The 26,847-nt window shown below is 36.1% G+C and overlaps 1 protein-coding gene and 1 pseudogene across 1 annotated transcript in view; one reads left to right on the top strand and one right to left on the bottom strand.

The window, feature by feature from the left end:
• HNMT (histamine N-methyltransferase) overlaps positions 1 to 26,847 on the top strand; it is a 35,640-nt gene that overhangs the window by 3,581 nt on the left and 5,212 nt on the right. Inside the window, exons 2-5 of the mRNA XM_074335751.2 lie at positions 1,963 to 2,015; positions 19,161 to 19,268; positions 20,325 to 20,455; positions 22,849 to 22,942. Of these exons, the coding sequence (XP_074191852.2) occupies positions 1,963 to 2,015; positions 19,161 to 19,268; positions 20,325 to 20,455; positions 22,849 to 22,942 (386 nt within the window). The remainder of the gene's footprint in view (positions 1 to 1,962; positions 2,016 to 19,160; positions 19,269 to 20,324; positions 20,456 to 22,848; positions 22,943 to 26,847) is intronic.
• On the bottom strand, positions 16,398 to 18,403 carry LOC109458698 (broad substrate specificity ATP-binding cassette transporter ABCG2 pseudogene; annotated as a pseudogene).

Raw genomic sequence — 26,847 nt, forward strand, 5'->3', positions numbered from 1 at the left:
TGTTATACGTAATGCATTTAGATCCTTGCCTGGAAAATAGTAAGTTTTCAATAATTATTAGTTATTACAATATATGAAATGGGATAATAGTAACTCACAGAAGAGTTGTGAGGATTCAAAGAGTTAATTCATGTAAATCCCTTAGCTATACCTGGAATAATAATAGTTGCTAATATATGTTGTATGCTTATCATGAGCCGACCCAATTTCCAAGAGATTTAGATGAATTAAATAATTTAATGCTCATAACTCCTCCATGAGTTAGATACCATTATTACAATCCTATAAGGTAGATGGTATTATTATTCTATTTCAGAGGTAATAAAGATGCAGAGAAGTTAAATAACTTGCTCAAGGTAACAAACATATCAGTAAACTGGAATTTCAATGTGGGTGCTCTGCGCCATAGCCTCACTGTACTATCCACAGACAAGCATTTTTAAGAATTAACCAAGAGCTTAGATAGGAATGGGTATATTAAGACTCATGATTATGAGATGGAAGATAATTAGAACTAAGGAAGGCAACTCATTCATAGGTGTGCTTGACTCTATGCTTTCCAGTTTCCTTAAGAACCTTGCTTTAACCTGTCTTCATCCTATTACTCTGTGCAGGCTCTTCCACTTTAGCAAAAGAACAGACTTGTTTACCATCCTAACGCCTGAACAAACAAATAACATCCTTTGAGTTCATGTCTCCCCTCTAATAGTCACCTTTTTCTTCTCACTCTTTCATCCTATTTTCAGCACTCTCTAGGTCTTCTTCCTCTTTATCAAGTTCATTTTTAATCCCTCTGCTATTTGACTTCTGCCCTCAACCTTCTCTTAAAACTGCTATTTTCAAAGATATTCATGTTGCCAAATTCAATGGAGATATTTCCTTTTTTATTTTTTAGCAGTATACTCCACTACTTTTGACACTACAGATGGCTTTCTCCTTCTCTAATATTCCTATCATCTCTCTGAGCTTTACTGTTTTCCTCTGTCTTCTTTGTGTATTTCCCATAATCCAGTGACTTTTAAAAGTTCGTACTGCATCATCACCCCACTGCTCTTCCATTTGCAATATCCTTGGGTGATGGCATCTACTCTCCTAATTTTGACCATTACTTTATGACAACAATCCTCCAGAATATATCTTTGATGCTGATCTCTCCCACCCAGATTAAATCTTACATATCCAGATTTCTGTTGAGTTCAGATTTATCAAAACAAAACAGACAAACAAAACCCTAACAAAATGTAAACTTGCCATCAAACTATATTCTCCAGCACAATTTTTAGCTCCATGTTTCACCAAGTCATCCACGCTGGAAATTTGGCAGTCATTGTGCACTCATACTTTTTTCTGACCCCTTTACATCAGTCTAAAGCAAATCATACTGTTGTTTTCCAGTCCATCAATCCCACTCTATTTCTTGTACTAGAGTCATAATGTTTGGCTTTATTATCTCACATTTCACTTGAGAACAAAGAAGTATCTTCTTCATTTTTATATTCTCAATACCTAGAATAGGCACATAGTAAATATTTAATAAACACTTGTTCACTGAAAAGAAGTTAACAAGAAGGAAGGAAAAGAAGGAAGGTATCACACAGATAATATGAATCACCTTAGCCTTTTCCCCATATACAGTGAATGGCTAATTATATCACCAGACTCAAAGGCCCACTTTTTCTGTTCTTTTTCTCCAAATAAATTCTAAACAAATGGTTTATTCTGAGATATTTATACTGTATTTTAAAAGTTGACCAGTTCAAGATTGTTAATGAATGAAACCTATATTTCTAAAGATTTCTAAAGATATTAATATAACTACTGAATTAATGGAATCTTTTATGTTAGCCTAATTTTTATTCACTATAATTATAGTCTGTTCTCTCAACTAGATTTGATAATCAAATTATACCAAGTACCTAGCACATTTTTCTTAAACGACATCATTTTTTTTTTTTTTTCCAGGATTGGAGACACAAAATCAGAAATTAAGATTCTAAGCATTGGCGGAGGTGCAGGTATGAATAACACATTTTAAAATGCGTCTTTCACTTTATGTAAGCATGATTCTGTTTGATGGCAATATTGTTCATTCTTTGGGAAAACTATTTTGCTTTGCATTTGGAAGACATTAGCTTATTAAAACTAGTAAGAGTAATACCACTTCAACTCAGATTAATACCCCATAGATTTACAGGGTTTAGGACATCAACCTCTGTTACTCTCTGTAATGTAGAGAAGAGGTGGCTTTCTTTTTTATAAATGGAAAAACATACAGGATATATTTGGATAACTTTTATCCAAAATGATTTAACTGTTCACAGAAAAAGAAAATTTCATAAGAAATTTCTTAAGCTTAAAGTGTGGTCCTTGGACTGCTTGCTGGTTTGCAAACTGTTACCGGTCCACAAAAAGATAAGAAGTGTGCACTGAAATGTAAATAAGTGCACAGCTCCCTCCATTGAGAAACTATTGCTATGGGGGGAAATATGCTTAATGATGTAGTTAATTTATATGCTTGTGACCCCACTCTTTGAGCTGCACTTGCCTAAACTACTCCCTTCCTCTGATTCAGTTCCAAAACTTCCCTCTAAACATTCAGCACACTCCCCAGCCTCCTTTTCTAAGCTTTTCATGGTCTCATTACTCTTAGAGCCAGTGCTTTTATCTTAGGGGAAAATGGAAAGTCTGGGAAGGCAGATTGATGTGGGCATAGTTTCTGACTCTGCCACCAATGAACTGTGTGACCTTGGCTGAAACACAGGCTTCAGTTTTCTTACGGGGACAATGAATTATATAACATAAAGTTATAGTAAGAATTATAGAAATAACATTTATAAAGTGATTAGCACACTACTACTGTTCCTGTAAGGTGCAGGCTGATCTTCTGCAAAAATAAAAAAAAAATCCATCCCCAGGCTTTGCTTCAGATCCAACTCCTGAGTTGTGTTTTCTTTATTTTTAAGTTGCTGGTCATCTGGAGGTCTGAGTTAATGTATTAATATGTAAAATGTAGTCATATGTATTATTTCTGTCTTCCTTTCTCCCTCTCTTTCTTATTCTCTTCCTCCCTCCCTCCCTTCTTTCCTTCCTCCCTTTTTATTGTTTTCTTTTGGAATAATCACTGAGTGATGGCTTAGTATTTGTTACCACTTAGTAACTAGTGGATATTGCAATACCATTTGTTACATAGTGGTATGTGGTAACCTCTTGAGCCTCTTAAGTATAAGAGTTCTAGCACCATATGAATGAGTAAATTGTGGCCCATATTAACACAAGGATAACCAAGAGCCTTCTAATGGAATGGGATAGATACTTTTTCCATGTCATCGTTTGTTCATTTCTCATAAAATATACTGCGCTATAATGTAATAAGGACTAACCTTTAAAATCATTTTACTTTATCATCTTTCACCAATAAAATAGAAACCAACAAGGACAAATAATAAAGGATATTATCGCGAATGATCTTATAGAGAGTGTTTAAACTGAAATACTCTATTATTGCTTACTTGGTATTTTAAGTCCTAAGGATTATAAGAGTGATGAATTGCCCAAAGAGTGCTCTAATAATAATTCATTTAACCAAGACAGTCACTTCCAGGGTGTTTTGCACATGAGTTTCAGGCAAACGACAGGCAATGAGACTATCATTTGATATGGTCACTTGTGCTTGGAGAAGAAGAGAAGACGTACAAGGAAAGTAATTAAAACAATCTCTATCGTGGCCAAGTTAATTGACCTTCTAATATAAAGTTAATTGAATTTCTAATGTAAATTTATCCAGATGCTTATAAGCTATCTAGAGAAAGGAACATTTGGCCCACACAGTTATTCTTTACATAAAGGTGCACATAGGAGCTAATATAGAGAACTTATCAAAACAAAGGGAACAATACTTGGAGTTTTGACTGAACCCTAACATTGTATTAAAAGCAGGCTCTGCCTTGGGGAGAATGTGGGTGCCCATTAAGGTTACTCTTCATGAGAAATTGATCAGAAATATAATAACTCCAAGAAAAATTCAAGCTATGCTTAGCTTTCACTGCTAAAATAAGCTACATGAAATCAAAAGTCATACATTTAAAAATCTCGAGGTCTAGGTGTCCCTGGCCTGGAAGAGCAGTATTTTGTAGGGGAGAGGAAACCCCACTCATATGAGCACTCAGCTTGAGGGCTCATGTACCCACTGGGGCATACTTATCTGATAACCTGTTATTGCCTAACTTCAAGCACTGGGCAAAAGAACAACATATTACTATACAGCGAGGAATTTCCTATTCTTGCCTAGAGAAGTGGTCGCCCTATATGTTCCACAGTCTACAGTGTGTCTGCGACTTTTGCTAAGAGTCAAAGCAAAAGACTCTTTGCTAAGAGTCAAGTCTGTGGCTTGACTACCCTTCCAAATCAGTCACTGAACTCCAATGCCTGGTAAACAAGGTCGTTGGCCTTCTCTGGTACCTTTGGCTCAGCTCCCATAATGCATCTTACCGGAATCTGCTTCAGTCTTAGCTTATAGTTCTCTTTCGTTTTACTTCCTAGATCTTCTTGGTTGCCCAGAAACCTGCAGATCATATTCTGCATGCCTTTGGTGTAAATATTCTTTCTGCATTCATAACAGTGCTACCACTCCTCCCCACCACAATGGAAAAACATACCAAAAGCAACAAACAAAACTTTCCTATGTGAAATTGGTGCTTTTATGTCACTTAGTGCTCATTTTCTTTGGTGGCCTATTTGATTTTCTTTTCAGAAACGTGAGCAGGTGGTGCATATGTACTCTTTCTGTCTTCTGACTCTCTTCTGTAGAGGTTGATGTTTGTGTGGAGAGAGGTTCCATAGTTTAAGAGACAATGTAAATATTTGAAAGGTTTTTGGCAATTTCAAGTCAGAAGCCAAGCAATTATTAGGGCTCTGAGCAGTTGAAAAGAAAGGACATCGGTGGGAAACTTTTTATGTCATCTTTAAGTAATCTACTACATCAGTAAATACAATTGATAAACAGTACTGCTATCTATAGATTATATGTTTAATGTTAGGAAAATGTATGAAATATGTGAACTCAAAAAAGGAAAGAGAGAAAAGCAGAAGAAAAACAAATCATGAACAGAAATGCAGACCGCATAGTTTTTACAGAGGCCAGACTGGGAAGTATAAAGTTGTGTGTGTATATGAGCTTTAATGAAATACAATGAGCAGGCAAGATTGCCTTATTCCAGGTCTCAAAGTATTCATACCATTTTCATTTCAGCAACTGGTTTTAGATATTGAGAGCAATTGCACTGTATTTGAAATCTCATAGAATATGCTTTTGGGTCCATCTTAGGCATTGATGCTTCCTAAAATTAAACCACTCAATGGGGCTTCATTATTATTCAACTTTTAGTGAGTGTTGTCTAGATGGTACATAGAGAAAAAAAACTCATACTTTTTTTTGGTGAGGGAGAATGCTATTAATTTACAGTGCATACATTTACACCTAGAAAAATATTCCTGAAAGCAGTAACGGGCAATGTATTCCCTTTGCTGTGGGCTCTGCTTAAAGGAGAATCATTTTATCTGCTGCTCTGTTCAGTTCTTATATTTAAATGCCAGAAAATTTTATGGGGATTAAACAGGATTAGAACTCAAATAATCTCACTTTATCCAGCTTCCCACTTCTATTCATATTAACCTGTTGTGTACCGATTTAATTGCTATGCCCTATATAATAGTATATTACATAGATTTTTAATCCACTAAAGCGACTCACATATGAAGTATTGGTGGTTTGAACTTTCTCATAACAATTTTTGGTTGTTGACAGCAGTTATGTGGTTTTCTTGTTCTGTAATATAGGGACACCAGCGTTCCTACAGAGGTTAAAAAATAGAAGACCATCAACATACTCAATTTACAAATAAGAAACCTTAGAACCACCAAGTCAGAACAAAACTCAGGTCTCTTGAATTTATATATTCTCTCTATATTTATTGGTCCAGTCCAACAAATTGTACTAAACAGATATAATAGTTAATTGTTAACTTGGTAAAGGAGAGATTAGGTACTTAGTAATGACTGGATATTTGAAAAATTAATTTTATTAGATTATTAATCTTCTTTTTCCATAAATGGCATGTTAGAGTGACACAGAGGTTTTGTTTTCTAAGCTACAAATAATTAGGGCTGGAAATGGAAGAGCGAGCCAGTGGGTCAGGTTTAGAAGCCAGAAGGTGGTAAGAAGCAAAGGTTAATGTTTTCTAGTGGTTCAGAATAAGCCAACAATCTATATAAGCAAATTAGGAATGACTGGAGAAATATAGGGTATTGAGGGAATTTTTGCCCAGAAAAATAAGAATATGAATGTGCTTACTGCCATATTGAAATATTTCCTGTTGATCAAACTACAAAACATTTGCCCCTAATGGGCCAGTGGTTGAAAGAGAGATTGATTTCTTGGTTCCGTATTAGAATTTACTAATGATCAAACCTGTCCAGAAATGAAAGTACACAGCTTGGGAGGTAAAGAGCTACCTGTCACTCTAGGAATGTCAGCAGAAGCTGGAAAAATACTTTTCAGACATGCTGTGAAAGGGACTTAGGCACTGGTTTCTTGGGTGGCTGGGCTGTTAAATGTGCTTTTTCAGTCCAAAATATTTATGTTTTATGAGTAACGTTCTAGAAAGAGGTAGGCATTGGTGTGGCTAGCCCCATGTTTGGTTACATTAAGGAAGTGGACTCTATATGGGACTGTTAGATACGCAGAGAATTTTTAGTCTTCATTCTAATTGCTTATAACTTGAAATAAGTAAGAATTGTTTTACTTATATGCAGCATACTAGCAGTTACTCCATTATTAAAAGGATATGTACTCTAGTGATTATGATTCACTAATAAAACAGGATTTAGGATGGTCTACTTCAGGTAACCCTCATTTGGGGCCTCAGATATAAAGTATTGTTAAAGACATTCACAACTCTGTTATTTAAAACATAAGCTACTTTCCATATATAAATTTACCAAAAAATAGTGTACCTCATTGTATTGTATTTAAAACTTGCAGTGAACATGAAATTATTGTTAAAGACAGATACATTTCAGATTTGAGAGAACTGAACACGTGCTACAACCCTGGAACCATTGTCATTAAAACCAGAGTAAACAAGATCATTTGGGCTAATTCAGTCAGGCTTGAAACAGGATAACAGGGGATAATGAGCAGAGTTAAGACAAAACTGTCATTTGCACCTTAAATGACTGTATACTTAGAAAAGCAAATAAACTCAGTTGTACAGCTTTAGAAGTAATAAGAACTCAGTAATGGCCTGGATCAGGTGACATAGGTAAAAAGCAGTGGCAGATCTACATTTTTTGCTGTCGTTGTTAACATTTGAGTGTTTTCATGCACAGTTTTGATTACTTACAATGTACTTGGAAGTCCCTGGCATTTGGTTATCTGTAATTTTGCTGAAGGACAAATTTGTACCTTGCCAGTTCTTATGCCAGTTTGGGACATAGTCTCTTAGTTAGTGATTAGGCTTCCACTGACATACACTATTGAGTAAAACTTTGTGATTCAATACAAACATTCATGCAACCTTGGTGTTGGGGGGAAGTCTGTTGTCATCTTCATTTTATACATTCTGAACCTAATAATGCCCCAAGGGGTTTGGATGTTCTAGAGACTGGGTCTCTACCCATGGTCTTCTGTAGCTTAGTCTCTAGTAACTGTAACAAATTGGTAGAAATAATAATAATAATAAATTGATTAGGTAGCTAATAACATATTTAATACAAAATATAAGAAAATTGAAGAAAAGTTCAAGTATTTACTGAGAACAATATGAGATGATTTAGAAAGCCAATATGCAGTAGTGAAGAGGTTATAGCCCTATAAAAGCTTTCATGTACAAAAGGTAAGGGTAGGAAATGAAACAAAATGTTCCTGAAAGTAATGTGACATTGTGTCAAGAACAATTCTGATAGTGATTTCATGCTCAAAGGCCTGGTCATGCTGGTTGTTAAAATATTGACATACTTGGTAAATAGCCACTCCCCTGCTGCCCTACCACAGCCCCAACTGCTGCTTCCACCCCTCCTCCTGCACTCCCGTACACCCCTCCTCCCCACCTACTCTGGACCCCTGACCCCCACCTCCAAGGCCTCCAGCAACTGGACTGGACTTGCTAGCCCAGGACTTCGAAGAATGTGCTATAATTCTTCAGCCTGCATCCTTTCTCAGCAGCTGGCACCTTAGGCAGGGTTTTTTTGTTTAATTTTGTTTCATAGCACTAAAGATCAAGGGACTCATTCTAATCATTAATTCTAGTTCTTGCAATTCATCTGAAAAAAAAGACTTTTGCAAAAAATTTGTGGCTCATTGTCAGGTTCCTCATAATAGCAAAAAAAAAAAAATTAAAACCAATTATAACTATCAACCTACCTATCTAAAACTGTGTAAAATATATTTCCATATATAAATATATATTAATAGATTCACATATAAATGTATACATTTATATTTTATATCACATATGAAAGGTTAATAATTAAATTAAGCATTGCACATATTTTTAGAGAATATAGTGTTACCACTATAAATAACACAGCCAAATAAATTTTGATATATTCATGGTTTAACTCTTAGTTAAGAAAGTCCAAATTATATATACGTATATATAAAATGATCTCACCTGTGTAAACTAAAGAAAATTATTTGCTCAAAGAAAAAAAAAAAAAAAAAGCTTAAGAGGAAATAAACCAAACATTAACTCTTGCTTTTTCTAGTAGTCAGATATTGATTTTCTACTTTATACTTTTGTCTATGTCTCAAGTTTTCTGTAGGACATGAAAAATAAACTCAATTAAAACTCTAATTTTATAGTTGATGAGAGATGATGATAAAGAGTAGACTCACTGGCTTCTGACAGCTTCTTCAGGTGTTTGAGTGATGCCCAAAGCACTGTCCTGACACATATGCTTTCATGACAGTTTTTCTTCGAGGCCATTTTTTGACTCACCAGTAATATTAATAGTATTAGACCTGTAGAAATGTGTTAAGAACAGTCTCGCCTGTGTTATAGCTTAGCAGAGCTTTTGTTCAGAGCCCATAGATTCTCCCACAGCTGCTCAGAGTACCTGTTAGCCATGAGCGTGAGGGTGAGGCTGACCAAAGGATGGCGGCTATCTGCTGTCTGTTTCTTGCACTACTTGATGTTTTTCGTTATTTCTTGCTTCTTATTCCACAAGGACAACAGGCTCTCAGATTCTAGTCACATTAGGGTATAAATGACTAATAATTTTCCTCAGCAACATTTGTGTTTTAAATGCTATTAACATGGTGGGCCAATGGAGTGGAGCTTAGAAGGGAGATCATGAAGGTATTTGAGAGAGAGGGGCAGAGTGAGAGACAGCCCGTGAGACGATGGTGCAGAGCGTGCAAGCGAGTGCATGCGCACTGATACTGATGCAGTCACACCAACTACATGATTATCTTGCACTACGTTTGCCAGTTCAAGTAGTTTCATATTGTAAATCCTGTCATTGGGCATGAAGAAGGTAGAAGAACTTTAACACTTCATTAAAGGTAACTCAATGTAACTTTTAAACATTACAGTAGTGTGTGTATATCATTTATCTCTCTATGTATGTACTGAAGTAGCAGTCAAGCATCTGTGTTTAAAAATACCTGAAACTAATTTTTTTTAATTATAAATTAAAAGTTAAGGCAAAATTCAGTCTTTTTTGAGTTGTCTATCAAATATCTCTACACTTCAGTGTTCAGCACCCTTTGAGGCATTTTCTCGACATTTGTATTTCTTAGTACATTTCCGTAGCATGGCTTTTCTTAGGCCTCCAGCAGTTGCGAAACATTCCGGCAGTATTGTTCCTGGGCCACCAGCCAGAAGAAACATGAAAGCAAATGACAATGCCCTTTTGACTCAGAATTTATATTTATAATCCCCTTTCTGAGACCCTACAGCTATTTCAATATTCTAATTTTCCCATACTGACAGAACTGCTTCAACTCTGAGGCACCAGGGTAGGGAAAAGAAAGAGAGAGAGAAAGAAAAGAAGTGATCTTGTCAAGAATCTAAGAATCTTCTATCTTTCCCACTGCAGCTCAAAATCAGATTGTTCTTACTCTGGTGGCAAACACATAGCTGAAATTATTTTTCATCACTAAGCACAGTTGTATGGGCAGCTTTTCTCCCTAGAAACAACTTGTGCGTGTGTGTGTGTGTGTGTGTGTGTGTGTGTGATATTCTAGTAGAGAGAACAAGGCAGACAATAATATTAACACAACATATAATAATTTTTTTTCCTGCTTATAATCTCAAGAATTCACGTATATTTCAATATGAGATATGAAGCAAGAACAGACAGAAACTGAATGAGAGGAGAGAGCTCAACAGTATTTAATCTTCCATTTTCTTCACCTGCAGATTTTCTATCTGGGGAAGCCCAGGGGTCTCAGGTTAGGATTTGTGTTTCATTTAAAAGGGGCTCAGTCAGAAGGACAAGCCATCATGAATTCATGATGATGATGAGTGCTTTTCCAAGTTGTCATTTTGCTATGGAGCTGCCCATTTAGAAATGTAAATCTTCATTTCCCTCATTTCTAGGCTCTTTCGTACTTCTCTTGAATGTCACCTTTTCCATGAAGCGTACTTGACAACTCTATTGAAAATCACAAAGGCCCCTTCATGGCTTCTTCTCACTCTTTTTTGCCTTTGTTTTTCTCCATGGGACTTATCACTATCCATAAACGTTGGATATTTTTGTCTGTTTTATTTGTTTCTGTATCTGGTGATTAGAACCTGGAATTTAGAAGGTGCTCAAAAATAGTTGTTGAGTTCATGTATAATAGCTTCAATTTACTAAGTAATTACTATATATCATGAACTATGGTAAGTTATCTCTATATAATTCCTCTAACTTTGACAATGACCCTGTAGCATAGACCATATTATCCCTAATTTACAGATATGCAATTTAAAGGACAGAGGCATTAACAAATTAGCATCAGGCAATTCTGGTGAATCCTATATTTGAGTTTAGTTTTGTTTCTCTATAGCCTTTAACTTTTTCATTTTTCCCCATTTTTAATCAAATGACCTTGGATTTCAGGCAAAAAATACTCTTATCTCATTAAATATATCCTTTAAATTCAGGGAATGGAAAACAGTTGTCTGGAAGATGAGATTCCCTCCCTTCCTTGTTTTTTAACTTTTTGTAAGCTCTGCTGTCAGGGATGACAATTATATGTCCCTCTTTAAATATAGGCATGATGCATTTAAAATATGGGTCATAAAAAAGCAAGATATTATAACCACAAAAACATCTCTATGTAAAATTAAGTGAAACACTCAATGTACCCCAGAAAGGAGACATGAGAAATCATTCTATAGTTGTGGCTGATTTGAGTAAAAGGATGGTACAAAGGAAAGGGATTTGCAAGGAACGAGGTTTTTAAAAGTTAGTTTTCATTTAACTTTCCAAATAAAAAAGTCAGCATATTCTGTTTGATAGAAAATAACACAGGAGTGAACAGAACAGAAAAAATATCCACAATCCAGCCTAAAAGAAAATAATTTTTGATTGATGCTGACACATATCTTGATTTTCCTAACTTTGCGCAAGTTCCACATATTGATCAACTGAGAAAATCAGTAACATCATCATAAAATGCAGACTCCAAAATCATTAATTTGCTTTGGTGTCACAAAAGGAGAGGGGACGGGAGGGGAGAAGGGGAGGAGAAAGAAAAGAAGGATAGTATTATTGGAATAAAGTTGTTTAATCGTTACAATTTTTTCATTTGTCATGGGAAACTTTGTAGATTTTGTTCCAAAACTTCGGGGAGAAATACGTAACGAGGCTTCAGTTAACCCAAACAACTGCTGGAGTTTATGTGTCTGAAGGTTTAGGATGTCAAAATAAGTAGCTTACAGTTGTCAGAATTATGATTATGGAAAGCATAATGAGAACTCATATGTGAAAGAGGACTGACTATAAAATAAACATGTATTGCCTCATTCCCCTTACGTGCTGTTTTCTGGATCTCAAAGTTAAGATTTCCAGAAGACTTGGCAGTACACAATAAAAGCAGGCCATTGGCTTTCACGTTTCTTTTGTTTACCACTAAATTTGCTCAGAATTTCCAAAATATTTGATTCATTTCTAGTTTACTTTCCCCCATTCTTATGGTACATTAGTTTGGCTTGTGTGCTCTCTAGAAGCATTTATAGAGTGCTTAACGTCTGATACTGGAGCACATTCATAATGTTTCACCTCCTGGTCAGGTTTCAGTTGAGAAAGAACAAATTGTCTCTTCCCCACCCCACCCCCACCCTTTTATTCTGAATCTTTTTACTGCTGGTTCCTGATAGTGTGAGGTCTGATAATCCTTCATATGCTTTTTACTGATCGATGATCAAACCCATTCAGTTCTTCAATCTACCATTTTAGAGTCTTTGATGCTATTTAACAAACTCATTGGCATCAAGTTTTTGCTAGTAAATAAAATAGGTGAAGTAAAGCAATAATTTAGAACAGGGAACACAAGACAATTTTATCTGTGTTGCCAACTCTAGTCAGTTGATGTGTACTTTCTGTATAAAGGACTCTGATGCTACTTCCAGGCTCTGTGGGAATGAATTCCAAGGTAATCAGTCATGTGTGGAAGTGTTCAAGATGCATAAGTTGGTCAGAGGAAGTGAGGAAACGAGCGGAGAGTAATCATAGCAGAGGAGAAAGCAGGGGCAAAGGACAAAGAACATGGAAGAGCATGGTGTATATGAGATCAGAGAGGGAGAATGCAGGGTGGAAATGTAAGAAATTCAGGGTTCCTGGAGCCAAGTTTCAAACTATGAAGTTGTGAGAGATGAGAATAGCAGGGTGTTCTATGCTCAGTTAAGGAGCTTGTACTTTATCCAGTTGATTAGTCATTAGAAGGTTGTTTTTGTTTGTTTTCATTTTATTGGGGTGACAACTGTTAGTAAAATTACATAGGTTTCAGGTGTATAATTCTGTAATACATCATCTATACATCCCATTGTGTGTTCACCACCCAGAGTCAGTTCTCCTTCCATCACCATATATATGATCCCCTTTTCCCTCATCTACCATTCCCCTCTCTTTACCCTCTGGTAACCACTGAACTGTTTTCCATGTCTATGAGTTTCTGTTTCTTTGTTTGTCTTGTTCCTTTTGTTGCTTTCAGTTTTATATCCCACATATGAGTGAAGTCATATGTTTCTCAACTTTTTCTGTCTGATTTATTTCTCTTAGCATAATAATCTCAAGATCCATCCATGTTGTTGCAAATGGCAGTATTTCATCTTTTCTAATGGCAGAGTAATATTCCATTGTGTATATATACTACATCTTCTTTAGCCAATCATCTATCGAAGGACACTTTGGTTGTTTCCATGTCTTGGCCACCGTGACTAAAGCTGCAATGAACATTAGAGCACATATGTCTTTATGGATAAATGTTTTCAGATTTTTTGGGTAGATACCCAGAAGAGGGATTGCTGGGTCATATGGTAATTCTGTTCTTAATCTTTTGAGAAGGTTTTAAGAAGGGAAGTGATAGCCTTGCTTAGCTTAGAGTTTAATGGTTATTGTAGTGATGGCTTTGAAGAAGACAAAGTTTAATAGAAATAGGCTGAATTTTTTAGGATGTTATTATAGTATTCTAAGAGATGGATCATTTGGGCCTGAACAAAGGCATTGCTAGTAGGGCTGAAAAAAAGAATGTAAAGAAACATTTAGCAGGAAAACTTACAGATGGCCAGGGAAGGAAGATGAACGAAGGAGCAAAGTTTGGGTGGCTAGGTGATGTATTAAGAAAATACGTATAATGAAATGCTAAATGTTTAGACTAGACTGTAATACTATAGAACATCTAAACATCTTCTCTGTTGACTTTCTTTGTTGGGAAAGAGGTTCATATAAATCATTTTTAAAAATTCATGTCTCCTAATTTTGAGGGATACTAGAAAGAAAACTATGAAGGCTATGAGACCAAGGAATATATTATCTTATGGGAGCTCTCTCTCACTCTCTGTCTGTCTGTCTATCTATCTATCTATCTATCTATCTATCTATCTATCATCTATTATCTATCTAATCTCACAATAAGGAATAATAGAGTCCACTATAAATAACAAATATAGCACTGAAAATAAGTGCCTTATGAGCACAGTGGCATTATTTATTGTCAAATCCAGGATACTTTTAAGAGTGAGAGGTGGTGGAAGTAGATAAAATAATTAAAATTATTATAACTTTTTGAAATATTTATTGAACAAGTTTTTATTATATTTGTCTATTTATTAAATAGTTCTTTTAAAACCTATTTTCAAAAATAAAGTTCTAATGATAATACTTTGTTATAAATTTAAAAAATATACAAGAAAACTTAAAATAAGAAAGAAAACCACATGGGACGCCATCACAATGAGCATCAAGAGGAAGTGTCCCTGGCAGACAGGAAGTATGGTTACCTGACTTATGAAGTCAGAGGTGGATTTTATGTGCTAACTCCTGAGGAAATAGTTTCATTATCCCCTCTTTTTGTTCATTCATTTCTGCAAATGCATGGATGGTTCATGCCCACACATGGTTGCACGTTCTTGAGGTTGTTATGTGCACCATAGTTTCTATCTCAGTTGCAAGTCTAGCATTGTGGCCTCTGTCATTGCCCTAAGAGGAGGTACTAGCTGGCTCTGACTAGCCAGCAGAAAGCAGCAAAGGAACAAGACAAACAAATAAAGAAACAAAACCTCACAGACACAGAAAACAGCTCGGAACATACCCTAGGGATATGCTAGGTACATTCTGCCATTTGGGCAGGTCCAAAATGTTGGGCTCCATCTTAGAAGAAGAGCTCATCAAGCCCCAGGGGGGAAATAATTGCATTTTAACTATCTCAGTTTCAAAATGTTGGATTTGGCATCCTCATAATTTATTTATTTATTTATTTTTTAACTTAAAATATATGGCTAAACTGATAGAGGCAAGAACAGAACTTTTGGCCCCTAGTTCTTTGGGCAAGCTGTAATCTCTTTAGTGCTCATTAGCCCACAGCTTTCCCTATCAGCCTTTGCCTTAGTTATTTTACTTATCCTTCAAAAATAGTTACTATAGAGAAGGAAAAAAAAGTCTTATGTCCTTTTAGTATTTGGTATCCTACTATTTCTTAGTATGAAATAGTTAGAGCAAACACTTTAGAGTCAGACAAATGTGTCTTAAATTTTGGATGTATTAACATCCCTTGAGTGTCAAGTTACTCAAATCACCTTCTCTGGTTGGATATAATCTTGTGAAGTTTGTGATAGTATGGTGGTCAGGATTAAATAAGATGTTCCAAGTAAAATGCCTAGTACAGTGTTTGACAAATGGTAGGTAGCCAGTAAATGGCAGCTAGAATTATTAAGGAAGAAATTAAAGGTTTCATGTCGGTGGGGCCAGCTTTGGAGAAAATTGTCACGTAGGCTCCTCATCCTCCATTTCAGCTTCCTTCCCATCCTTCTCCCCCAAACCCCACCATCTCTTATTACCAGTACTTGTGGCTCTCATTATACCATTAGATTCCCCTCTTTTCCTACACTAGTATATTTTGTTCCTGATTTATCTTCCTCATCTCATTCATTCCAGATCTCCCAGTTTAGTGACCTATGCTTTTGTTGCCTGCCATATCTAACCTTGAAAAAGTTCCTTTAATGTAATTTATAATAAAACATTAAAGACTAACATCATTTTAATATGCTAGTCTTGCCAGAACATTGGTCTATTTTAGTGAAGGTGTCAACATCATAACCTAAGAGAATAAAAGTGTAAAACTTAAGTTGAAGGAATCAGTGATAGGGAGAAGAGATATTTTTAAAGAGAGAGATTCAATAACAATAAAAATGAACAGTTAACATTTATTGGGTGCCAACTCTATCTTATACTGTGCTTTATATACCCTCACAACCAATAAATTATGTACTATTATTGCTATTTTTCTGATGAGAGAAATATACCTTGGAGTGGTAAAGCAAATTGCCAAAGATAATATACACCTAGTAAGGGGAAAAGACAGGTTTGGGATTCAAGTCCATCCAACTTACGACCATCTCTCTCGTGCAGGCTAAATTTTCATCAAGGAGGGTATCTATGTCTCTTATCACTTGCTAGAGCCTAGTGCAGTGTTTGACACATAGTAAACAATCAATTAGCAGTTGGTTCTTGAATTAATGCATAAATACCTATTCTGCCATAACCTGTTCTCCACTTACCTCTCTGGTGTCACCTCTTTCTTGGAGACCCTGCCTTGCCCAACATTCCAAAACTGAATTGCCAGTAGTCCCACATGCACTATTCTGCATCCTGACTTCATGCCTCCATCTTCCTGTCCTCTCTACCTGCAATTCTTCACTTCCCCAGAAGTTTCTGGGTTAACTTCTACCTACCTATAACACAGAGCTCAGGAGTGAGCTCCCGCCATGAAGCTTTCCATCTCTCTGACCTCTCTTCCTATCCTGTCCCTCACTGTCTTCTTTCCTCAGCCCAACCCAGTCAGGGTTCATTCCTTGTCTATCTCTTCCACTAGACAGTAGTGTTTTTGAAGGCAGATGTCTGACATTTTTGTACCCTATTTGGTACCTGACATATTTTGCATCTGACATAGATTTTGTATGCTTCTGGCCTAGCCTAGTTCATTCTAAGGTGTATTTTTTTCCTATATTAACACCTGTGAAATTGGGATACATCTTCTAGTTAATGATATCTCAAAATTGTAATGGACAATGCTTTTTTTTGACTTAGTGATACAAAAGGAAGGGTTGATTGCATCCTATAACCAATGACATCTTAGATTTAATGTAATGCAATAAGATATTGAATCAATGAATGAATGAATAGCAATCATAGCCCTCCTCAAATCACATTATTATTCCTACTTACAACCTAGCTGTTCTGCACCATAGACAATGTGGCAGGGCTTTCTTAGTAAGACAGATTTTTTTTTTTGAATATTTAAATCAAGGTGCTCCTTTTTTAATGTGTAGGTAAATTATGTAAAATAGCAAGGAATTAAAAAAAAATTAAGAAACAACAATTTTAGGTAGGCAATTGTAAGGAAGATAACAGTCACGCATGCCAAGGCTACATGATTCTTCCACAGGTCCCGAGGTGAGAGGTCGATGCCCTGGTTTATCAATAATTCTTGGCCAGTACAGTACATATTGCAAAGCTACAGGTATTGTTTGCTGTTATATTGTGTTCTGGGCAGAAGTTCTGTCCCAAAAATTCATTATGGTGCAAAGCCACATAGCCATATTGAGGAATGCTGAAGTATTGAAGCCATGACAGCCGAGGCACAATGGTTCTGAGACTGACCAACAGCCATGAATATATCATAATAAACACAGAAGAGATGGTCATGAGAAGGGTTGCTGTGGATACCAACTCTGACCTGCTGCTATGGCCAGTGCCATAGAACTAGCCAAATAAGCCACCATCATAAGCGTAAACATTATGATGAAGAAGACCTCCACCACTGGGGTCAATCCTAACAAGACGTATGTTATGCAAGTAAATATAATACTTGCTAATATCCTCATGGGTAGTAAATCAGATAACAGTTTTCCAAAGAAATAAGATGACACTCTGTAGTATCCATTGACACGTCATGTATAAAGAGCTTCTTCCCAACTGCAAAGAGCTCCAGGGATGTCATACTGCTGAAACATTAGTTATTTGTCAGGAAGAAGAGCACCCCAGCTCTATTCTGGACTCCCACCGGGACACTTTTTAGATCACAGAAAGTGCCACCTATAGCCAGTCCCAGGAAGATTGTTATGATTACCTCAGCTATAGATGCCTGGAGAATTACCCAGTACGTTTTTGTGTGAACTCTCGGAAATCCATTTGGGTTGATGACAGGAGGAGGTAGCATAGGTGTTCTCCTTGAAGGCTACACTCTTCTTTTTCTGAACTCCTGAGAGTTGATCTAACTCAACTTTCATTTTTCTGAAGAAGACAAAGTTGACATAAAACTCCGCTAATTTTTCTATGAGTGGCTTATCTCCTTTGAAGGCTCTTCCGTCTCCTGGGCTTCACCATCTTCATCCTCTCTGTTTAATATCACATCAGAGGAGTCTCCATGAATGACATCCAGGAAGAAATCTGCAGGATTATTATGGAGCTCACAGTGGTGACCAGCTGATGCAGAGTACCCCAGGCCCATGGAACATTAGTCTTCCGGAGGCCAATCAGCTGAGGCTATCGGACAACTTGAAAATGGAATAATGAGGTTAATGAATGGAGAAGATGAGGGGTCATCCCTGTTTAGACATCTCTTCAGGAGCAAAAGGACAGCATTTGCTGAGCTTGGATCTAAGCCAGTTGTGGGCTTATCTAGGAATAAGATGGATGGATCGGTAATAAGCTCCATTCCAATACCAGTCCTTTTGCTTTCTTCTCCAGACACATCAGGGAAAAACTGAGTTCCAATCTTGGAATCTGCCACTTTAGCCAGACCTAATTCTTGAATGACCATGTTTATCTGTTCATTTTTTTTTCATGATTTGTCATAGTTGTTAGAAGTCAAAGAGCTGCTGAAACTATAAATTTACTCTCATTGTCAGAGTTACCATCACAACATTATCTTGTATCACATAACCTGAGTTATATTTGAAATTTGCAGGTTGAGGTGCTCCATTTATCAAAACATCTCCAGATAATCCCTGTGGATCTTTCCTTAAAGCTAAGACATCTAAAACAAAGATTTGCCTTCACCTGTGGGTCCCAGAATAGTGTTGAGGCCAGGTCTCATGATCCCTTTGATATTCGTTAATATTTCTTTCTCAACTGTTTTTCAACCAATTAGAAAGCCAGTCTTCACTTTTCTCAATGATACATGTTATAGAAACTTAACATAGCTACTTCAGTAAATGTTTTCAGATGGTTGGAGGTTGTCCTGGGGAGGCCAAGGGTGTTTCTTTGTGACATTGTGATAAAAATGTGGTCGTTACTAGAAGATATCTGAGAGTTTCTGCCTTTACGTGTGGCAAAAGACTGGTAAGGTACCACCCCAAGGTCACGGTCACAGTCAGTTGGAGAGTCGAGCCAGATTATCCTTAATCATTTCTTTCTGGACTGATGTGATCTTCCTTATGCTTGTATTCTAGGTGAAATTGATCTTCAAATTATCTCCAAAGTGCAGGCTCAATACCCAGGAGTTCGTATCAGCAATGAAGTTGTTGAACCAAGTGCTGAACAAATTGCCAAGTACAAAGGTACCTGTAACCCATGGTGCCGTATGTCCAATTCTATCCCAAAAGGCTTGTCACCCCAAATTTGTCCCTTCAATCATTAACAACATAATTACTGTGGGATGTTCTTTGTAATCTTATTGGAAGAAGAACCTAATCAATTTGTTTTCTTGGCAGGCATAACGAAAAACCTCAGAATATGAGCTGTTAATAATTAAACTTTTTTTTTTTACTGACTGCATCTATTCACTGATCATCAACTGTTATTTTTAATGTTTATTATCAGAAACAGAGCTGTTAATTCATTCAGAAATATTTAAAATCTTTGTCCTTAAAGAGCTTAGGTTTAATGGGTTATTACAGGAATCCACAAACTTTTTTCTGAAAAATGGCCAAATAGTAGTAAATATTTTAGACTTAAAAGGCCACATAATCTCTGTCACAACTAATCAATGCTGACATTGTAGCACAAAGGCAGCTATAGACAATAATACATGAACTAATGAGTGTGGCTATGTTCCAATAAAATTTTATTTATGAACATTTGAATTTTGTATCATTTTCACATATAACGAAACAGTATTCTTCTTTTGGTTTTGTTCAACCACTTAAAAGTATATGAGATATGAAAGACAGAGGCATGAAGTCAGCAAGTAGAATAGTATAAGCTTTTAGCTTGCAGTCCATTTAAAAGTAGGTAGTGGGCCAGATATGGCCCATGGCCCATGGTTTGCTGACTCCTGGCTTATAGAATCATGTTACTTGTTCTACATCAATTTTTCCATTGATAAAATCCACCAGTTAATTCCCCATTAATACTGACACAATGTAACCTATGTTTGGTCAGGGTTGTCATAATTATTTCTTATTGACTCTTTATTTATTTTTCATCTCTAATTTCATTTACTACTAGAAAAAAATCAGGATGAACTCTCTGGTCTTCCAGAACTACACAAAAAAGGAAAATGAGTTTTATATCTGTTATGTATGTAACATTGATTGCATTAAAATTCTAAATGGAAATGGGTTCCACCTTTGCAATTAAAATTGATGGTATGATACCTCTTCTCTGTATTTTAGAGTTTGTAGCCAAGTCATCAAACCTCGAGAACATAAAGTTTGCTTGGCATAAAGAGACATCATCTGAATATCAAAATAGAATGATGGAGAAAAAAGAACTTCAGAAGTGGGACTTTATTCATATGATTCAGGTAAGAAATATTTATTGTTATATAATCTCAGAAAGATTTTTTTTTTCCAGAAATATGAAGAGTGCCTAATATTCTAACTTTAAAAAGGAAAGTGAGAACCTGATTTCTGATTTTACAAGTGAGCATATACAAATTGAGGATAAAGATGTTGAAAATACTAAGGAATTCTCTGTAACATTCAAAAAGCCAGTTTTCTCTACTCAAAATACTTCCACGGTTATTAATCATTTTTTTCAATGTTTGCTTAATTAATTTTTGTAGAACTTAAAGTCCATGGATAGATTTGAGGACAGTAGAGTGTAATGTATCCTAGCACCATTCTCCAGTAGCTCTCAAGGTCTGGATGGACCAAATGTCTCAGTTTTCTGAATCCTCTTACTTTTGCCTTCTGTTGATGACCTGTCTAACATGACAAAAGGGGCAGGTTAGATGATTCCTCAGGTCAATAAAGTTTTATTAATATTAGTTAAACATTCAGTAGGAATTTATTTCTGTCATCCAGCACTGATAATGTATTTCATAGAAATACACTAGTGTATTTCTTGGAAAGGGGGTGACACTGAGTAGATGGTATGAGGACAAATATCCACTGATATTTATGTGTAGCATATGGGTATACAGGCATCCATTAGAAGATGTGTATATTTTAGAAATACCACAATTAACAAGATGCGTCTTACTTTCTATAGTCCACAAGTATAGTCACCCCAAAGGAATAAACTTAAAAGAAATCAAAGGAAGAAATGACTCCAAGATAGGAATTTTTAGGCAATCCTGCGTCTCTGCTGTCTTAGCTGACAAAATCTTTTACCTGTAAGGGAGTGGTTAACATTGCCCAGCAAACCTATTATATTTCTCTATTAAACTTCCTTTTCCACCTCCTCATACGTCATACCTCCCTCTCTCTCCTTATACCTCCATAATTCTCCCAGCTGATGACTTCCCTTCACACTGTATAGGAAAAAGAGAAACCATCAGATAGAAACTCATCTTTCTTTACCCTCCAAATTTACAAACATAGCTGCGATTGTACCATCTCTTTCTTTCATCTTCTTATAAAAGCCTTCTTTTATCACCCTCACTTACGCTCTGGATCCATTCTTTTCCTGGTATAAAATTTTGCACCTTCAGCAATCCATTCTCCCATTTCTCTCAAAGCTTCCACGTTTGGTCTTTCTTGCAGTAACTCTGCTTCCTCTGCATTACTAGTCTATTCCTCTCTTCCTCTCTGTCTCCTCTGCATTTTTCTGTGCTATGTCTCTGTCTCTTCATCGTTCCTTATAATCCTAACACTCTGATGACATTCTTTCAACCTAATATTCATAGTCAACTACAGAGAATCTCGGTGTCTATTAGATCAAACTTCATAGCACCTACTGTGGCCCACCTCCTCTCCTTTCATTAGGTCATGTCATACATTTTTAGCCGCCTTATGGATCAGCTGTACCTGAGTACCTATCTATGTGTGGTCCCTATGGTGAACAGCGTGGGATGACATGATACTAAATATGTCCCCTGAAGCAGCATAGGTCATGTGCAGGTCCATTTTATTTCATTTTTTCATTTAAGTGAGAGAGGCATATCTTAAGTTGTTTGTGCTTTATGCAATAAATTCTATCATGGGAATCTATATAGAGTATTGAATTCTTGTCCAAGAAAGATGAACATGAGATATAAGAAGTGTCTGTGGAGGTAGATTCCAGGAATAGAAGTCCTCAGGGAAAGTTTTACACTGCCAATGTATAATTCCAACCTCTACCTGTGTTGGGTGGAAAGGCCTCTCCCTATACTTCAACAAAGATGGTCATGAATTATTAAAAATGGGTGGATTGACTCTTAGAATCTTGTGACCAAGGATCTAACTTCTTGCTTAATCCAGTCCTTCCCTAGAGAATCAGTCAACACCAGAGTCTGTCACATTTTCTGCTATTAAAAAAAGCATCTGTGAGCATATGGTGAAGCTAGTGCAAAGGGCTTAATTTTAAAGCAACGTTCCATGAAATGGGGTCTGTGTTTACAGTGCTGTCACAGTTTTCCCCCAGAAGAACTACAATTCACAAAATGTATAGTAATATAGTCATTGCCTCCATGTGGAGTGGAGACTAAGTATCCCCAGTTACGAATGTCAGTGTTATTATATTAAAGCCAGAAAGAGTAAATTTAAAACTATTTGGTCGAGTTGAGCAAATAATATAGTTCCACTTCCCTCAAATATTTTCTCACATTATTATTCTAACTCTCCATATAACATCTTTAACGTTTAAATTTCTTAAGTGGTTTGTTGAGTAAAATCTACTCAACTTGAAAATCAAACTTTCTGATGAGTGTCTAGTCCAAGCAACAAACACGTTGACATATGAAAGTGACTCATTTCTCCTTTCCTTTATTTCCAGATGCTGTACTATGTGAAAGACATCCCAGCTACGCTGAAATTCTTCCATAGTCTCTTAGCTGCCAATGCTAAGATTCTTATTATTCTTGTGTCAGGTAAGTTATTTTCATTTGGCCTGAATTTTAAAACAACAATAGTGCATATATGCATGTGTTTGAAGGCTGTATTTACGGAAGTCCTTCACAACAGCCCTCAATTTAGGGGGTCAAGTGGAATTAAATGTCTGTCTACTTCTTCCTCCTGGGAAAATTTGTTGTTTTTGTGTATACATTCTTTTTTATATAAGATAGAGCAAATGCAACTTTTAGGATTTTTTTTTAATAGTTTAGGAATATTTTTAATGAGACTAAAAATAGTAAATATTTCTAATTACCTCCCTTTTGTCCCTTGAATGTCTCTTTCCCCTGTATCATGTTTATTAATAAATAAAGGTTTAAATATTTTTAAGGACATCATATTTGACTAATTTGCACTTCTAAAGCGATTATCAATATTATTCATTATAGGTTTTCTCAAATAACTATTAAAAATAGTTTTGTGTTGTTTTACTTTTCTAAGAGACTCTTTTTTTTTTTTTCTTTAAAGAGGGCACAGCTCATGGTGGCCCATGCGGGAATCAAAGCAACAACCTTGGTGCTACCAGCACCACACTCTAACCAACTGAGCTAATCGGCCACCCCTGTTTTACTTTTCAAAGAAGGCATTTGATCCTATTATGTTGTTTTCAGGGGTATAATAAGTACCACACAGGGAACATAAGTAATCATGTTAACAAATGAAATACTGACATTGCTGAATTCATTAATGGCTTGCTTCTTTAATTCAGCAATCTTTATGGAATGGCCACACAGTGCTAGGTAGGGTGATTCTAGATATATAGCCGTACCTATCTACCTAAGCTTATACCAAACCCCATAGTTAAAAACTATATGTCACAAAATTAATTTTTTATTAAATATGAAGAATGACTTTAAGGATGGCAAACATGGCTGTTGCCTGTAATCCTTGGATTTGAACTCATGTGGGTGTTTGGCAAATGAGAGCTCCTGTACACAACCTCTTCCCCAAGGGAATATTTTGATATACTGTTTTTATCTCTGGTTAGTTAAAAATATTCATTTGTGTGGGAGAGTTCTGTCTTCCCATTTAGAAGGGCTTATGTAAACTGGATGCCTCCTACTAACCTCTCTCTAAATTAGGACACTGGATAAAGCACTTTGTACTGCTTTTAGGAATGCAAAAGTAAACTTATTTATCAACATTGAAGGCAGTTTATTCTTGATAATCTGTATCAATAATACAGAAAATATGTTGCAGACAGAAACAGTAATTCATCCAGAAGTAATATGTTTGATTTTAGAACATATTTAATATCAATAGCAGATCCACTCTTATTTATACTTGGTTTATTCTTAAATATTTTCAGAAGTATTTGTGTGTCAGAAGGTGGCTTTCTATGAATAAATGTCTACCAATAAGAAAAAGCCAGACTAAGGTTTAGAAAGTGGCATGAGTAGTCTACAAGCAACTGAGAATTGACTGAGTGCCCTAATGAATACAGTATTCTGCTGGCTGTATCATGAATAAGTTAATGCAGTCCACCATTTATTGGCATCAAGAAATGTGAAAACCAAAACTCAGTGAAATGTATGATGGTATATGGAACAAGAGTGTCAAGGTACTTCCTAGCTGTGTGAACTTGGTCTATGAGTCTGAGTTTATTCATGGGCTGTTTATGGATATTCATACCTACATTATATTGCATCTATGCATATATGTGATGCATATATACTAAGTATATGAGTACATTGTCGTAGTACATATATACTTTGGGGGAAAAAAATCAAAGAAAAGGAGTATAGTCTCAAAAATCAGCTTTTTTTAAAAAAAGAAAAAGTATTTTGAATCAAATATTATTCAATCTGTGTGGTTTGATGGTAGAAGTATTTTTCTAACTTTTTCAGTATGCAGTTCACAATTCTTCATTACTGCACACAGCATGGGAGACAGGTATCCCAAAGAGGAAAACTGTTAACAGATACTGTCGCCAGGAATGAGAATCCAGCAAATAACAGTTCTCAAATTATTAAAGGGACTCTCATTACCTCCTTCCTTTACTATATACACTTCTTTCTTAGAAGATTTTATACAGCTTTAGAAGAAATATTGTATACATTTATTCTTACAGAACCACTTAGCAGAAGGAGGAAATAGATTTAGGCATTTTATTTTGGACTTTTCACTTCTCTCCTAAGGCTCAATTCATAGATTTATTGCCTCTTTTTGTCACAAGAATTGTTAAGAAATTAATTAAATATAAGTAAAAAATAAAAAAATAAACCCCTGTTGAATATAATTTCCTTTACAGTTAAAGAAAATATTCTACCCAAAAAGGAAAATAAAATTGTCAAATATGTTGATCTTGTCACCAGCCTAATGTAATCTAATGTCTCCATATTCCCCAGTCTATAGGTTTATATGTCCCTTAAAAATTCAGAGTAAATGACTGGAGCTCTTATGCTAAGTAAATTGAATAGTCTGTCACTTGCCTCATGATTCCCGAGGATTCCTGGGTCATGCTTATATGTTCCTTGTGTTTGCCAGCCACTGTTTGCCCCAAATTTCTGCTCCCAGTTCAACTTTTGATTTATTACCAAACCTTACGTGTGCTACAGCTACCTTTTGTTATCCTATCCTGCTTTGCCCCCAATATGGACATAGCCCCACTTCCTTCATTCACCAAAGCACTATTCTTTGAGTTGGGGAGATGTTGACACCTATGGGGAAGGAGAAGAGCAAAAACAGAAGTGAGCGTCCAAGTCCCACAGCCATTCTTCTTCAAGCTTTCCTCTTGCTCAGTCGGGGCCCACTTCCCTTGCACCTACTCTTAACTTCTTTCAGACCTTACTCATATCCTCTTAGCTCAGGGCTTTTCCCAAGACACAAACTCCTCACTTCCTCCTTTCAGCCCTCTAATTTATTACATAAGGCAAACTCCCTTTCTCTACCTCTTTCACCTAGATAACCCTGTGCACCTATGAACCTGTTTTAACTATGATGTATTTCTCAGAGATAAATTCTATTGCCCCTTCAATGTATGGAAGTGACTGTTTTTTGAAAAACAGAACTAATCGCTTTGTTGTATTGAAGCCAATATAAATATATGGGTCAACTTTTAGAAGAAAAACAAAAAGTTCATGGTGAGTTTCCAACAGTGGAAACAAATTTAATCACAACAAATTTCCAGTCAGATTTGTCTTACATTATTGTCAATCAACATGTATAGGATTGGTCCACATTTTTATTAGTCATTTTCACTTCAAATCCCTGTCTGCTAACCCAGTCTGTGGATAGTAAACAAGTCTGGAAAACTCTCCAGGCCATCTGAGGTGCCTGATCACCTTCCCTCCTCACCCCTGTATAAAAACCAGTGCCCTAAATGGCCTTCTCGAAAACTTGGAGCACTTACAACAAAATTGTTCACATTAGGCTGTTTTTGTCAGGTTTCTTGCAGTCCCTTTCTAAATGGAATCTGCTTCATAATTACCTAGAAGTCAAGAAACCTGTTTGTATATTTCCTCTGTTTCAGGGCAATACTGTCATTCATAGCCACACTGCAATGCAGAAAACAGTGCTCTTTGTAGACAGATTCAGATAAGCCTAAAATTCCTCATTAAATTAAATTTCTAAGACGCTCATCTAGCCAATATTTCATCTAGGCAGATAAAAGTATGTTCGGATTAACATCTTGTTCTCTAGAGTCATCTTAAATACGCCACACAGGTAAGGCTCTTGCCTGTCCGTCTTAGAGACTGACCTGTTATTAAATTGACGAGTTATTTCTCTGAATAGACTGAATTCCTCAGTTATTTGAGCACCATATGGACACTCATTTTTGCAATTTATTAGATTGTAAGATAATAAAATATGGGGTCAGTTTCTAGATTTAATCATGCAGAGCACCTAGCTTGGATACGGCGCCATGTGTGTTCAGCCATAT

Source organism: Rhinolophus sinicus, chromosome 17 (genome assembly GCF_057876585.1).
Source record: "Rhinolophus sinicus isolate RSI-liver-muscle chromosome 17, RSI-T2T, whole genome shotgun sequence".
NCBI classification, from domain to species: Eukaryota; Metazoa; Chordata; class Mammalia; order Chiroptera; family Rhinolophidae; genus Rhinolophus; species Rhinolophus sinicus.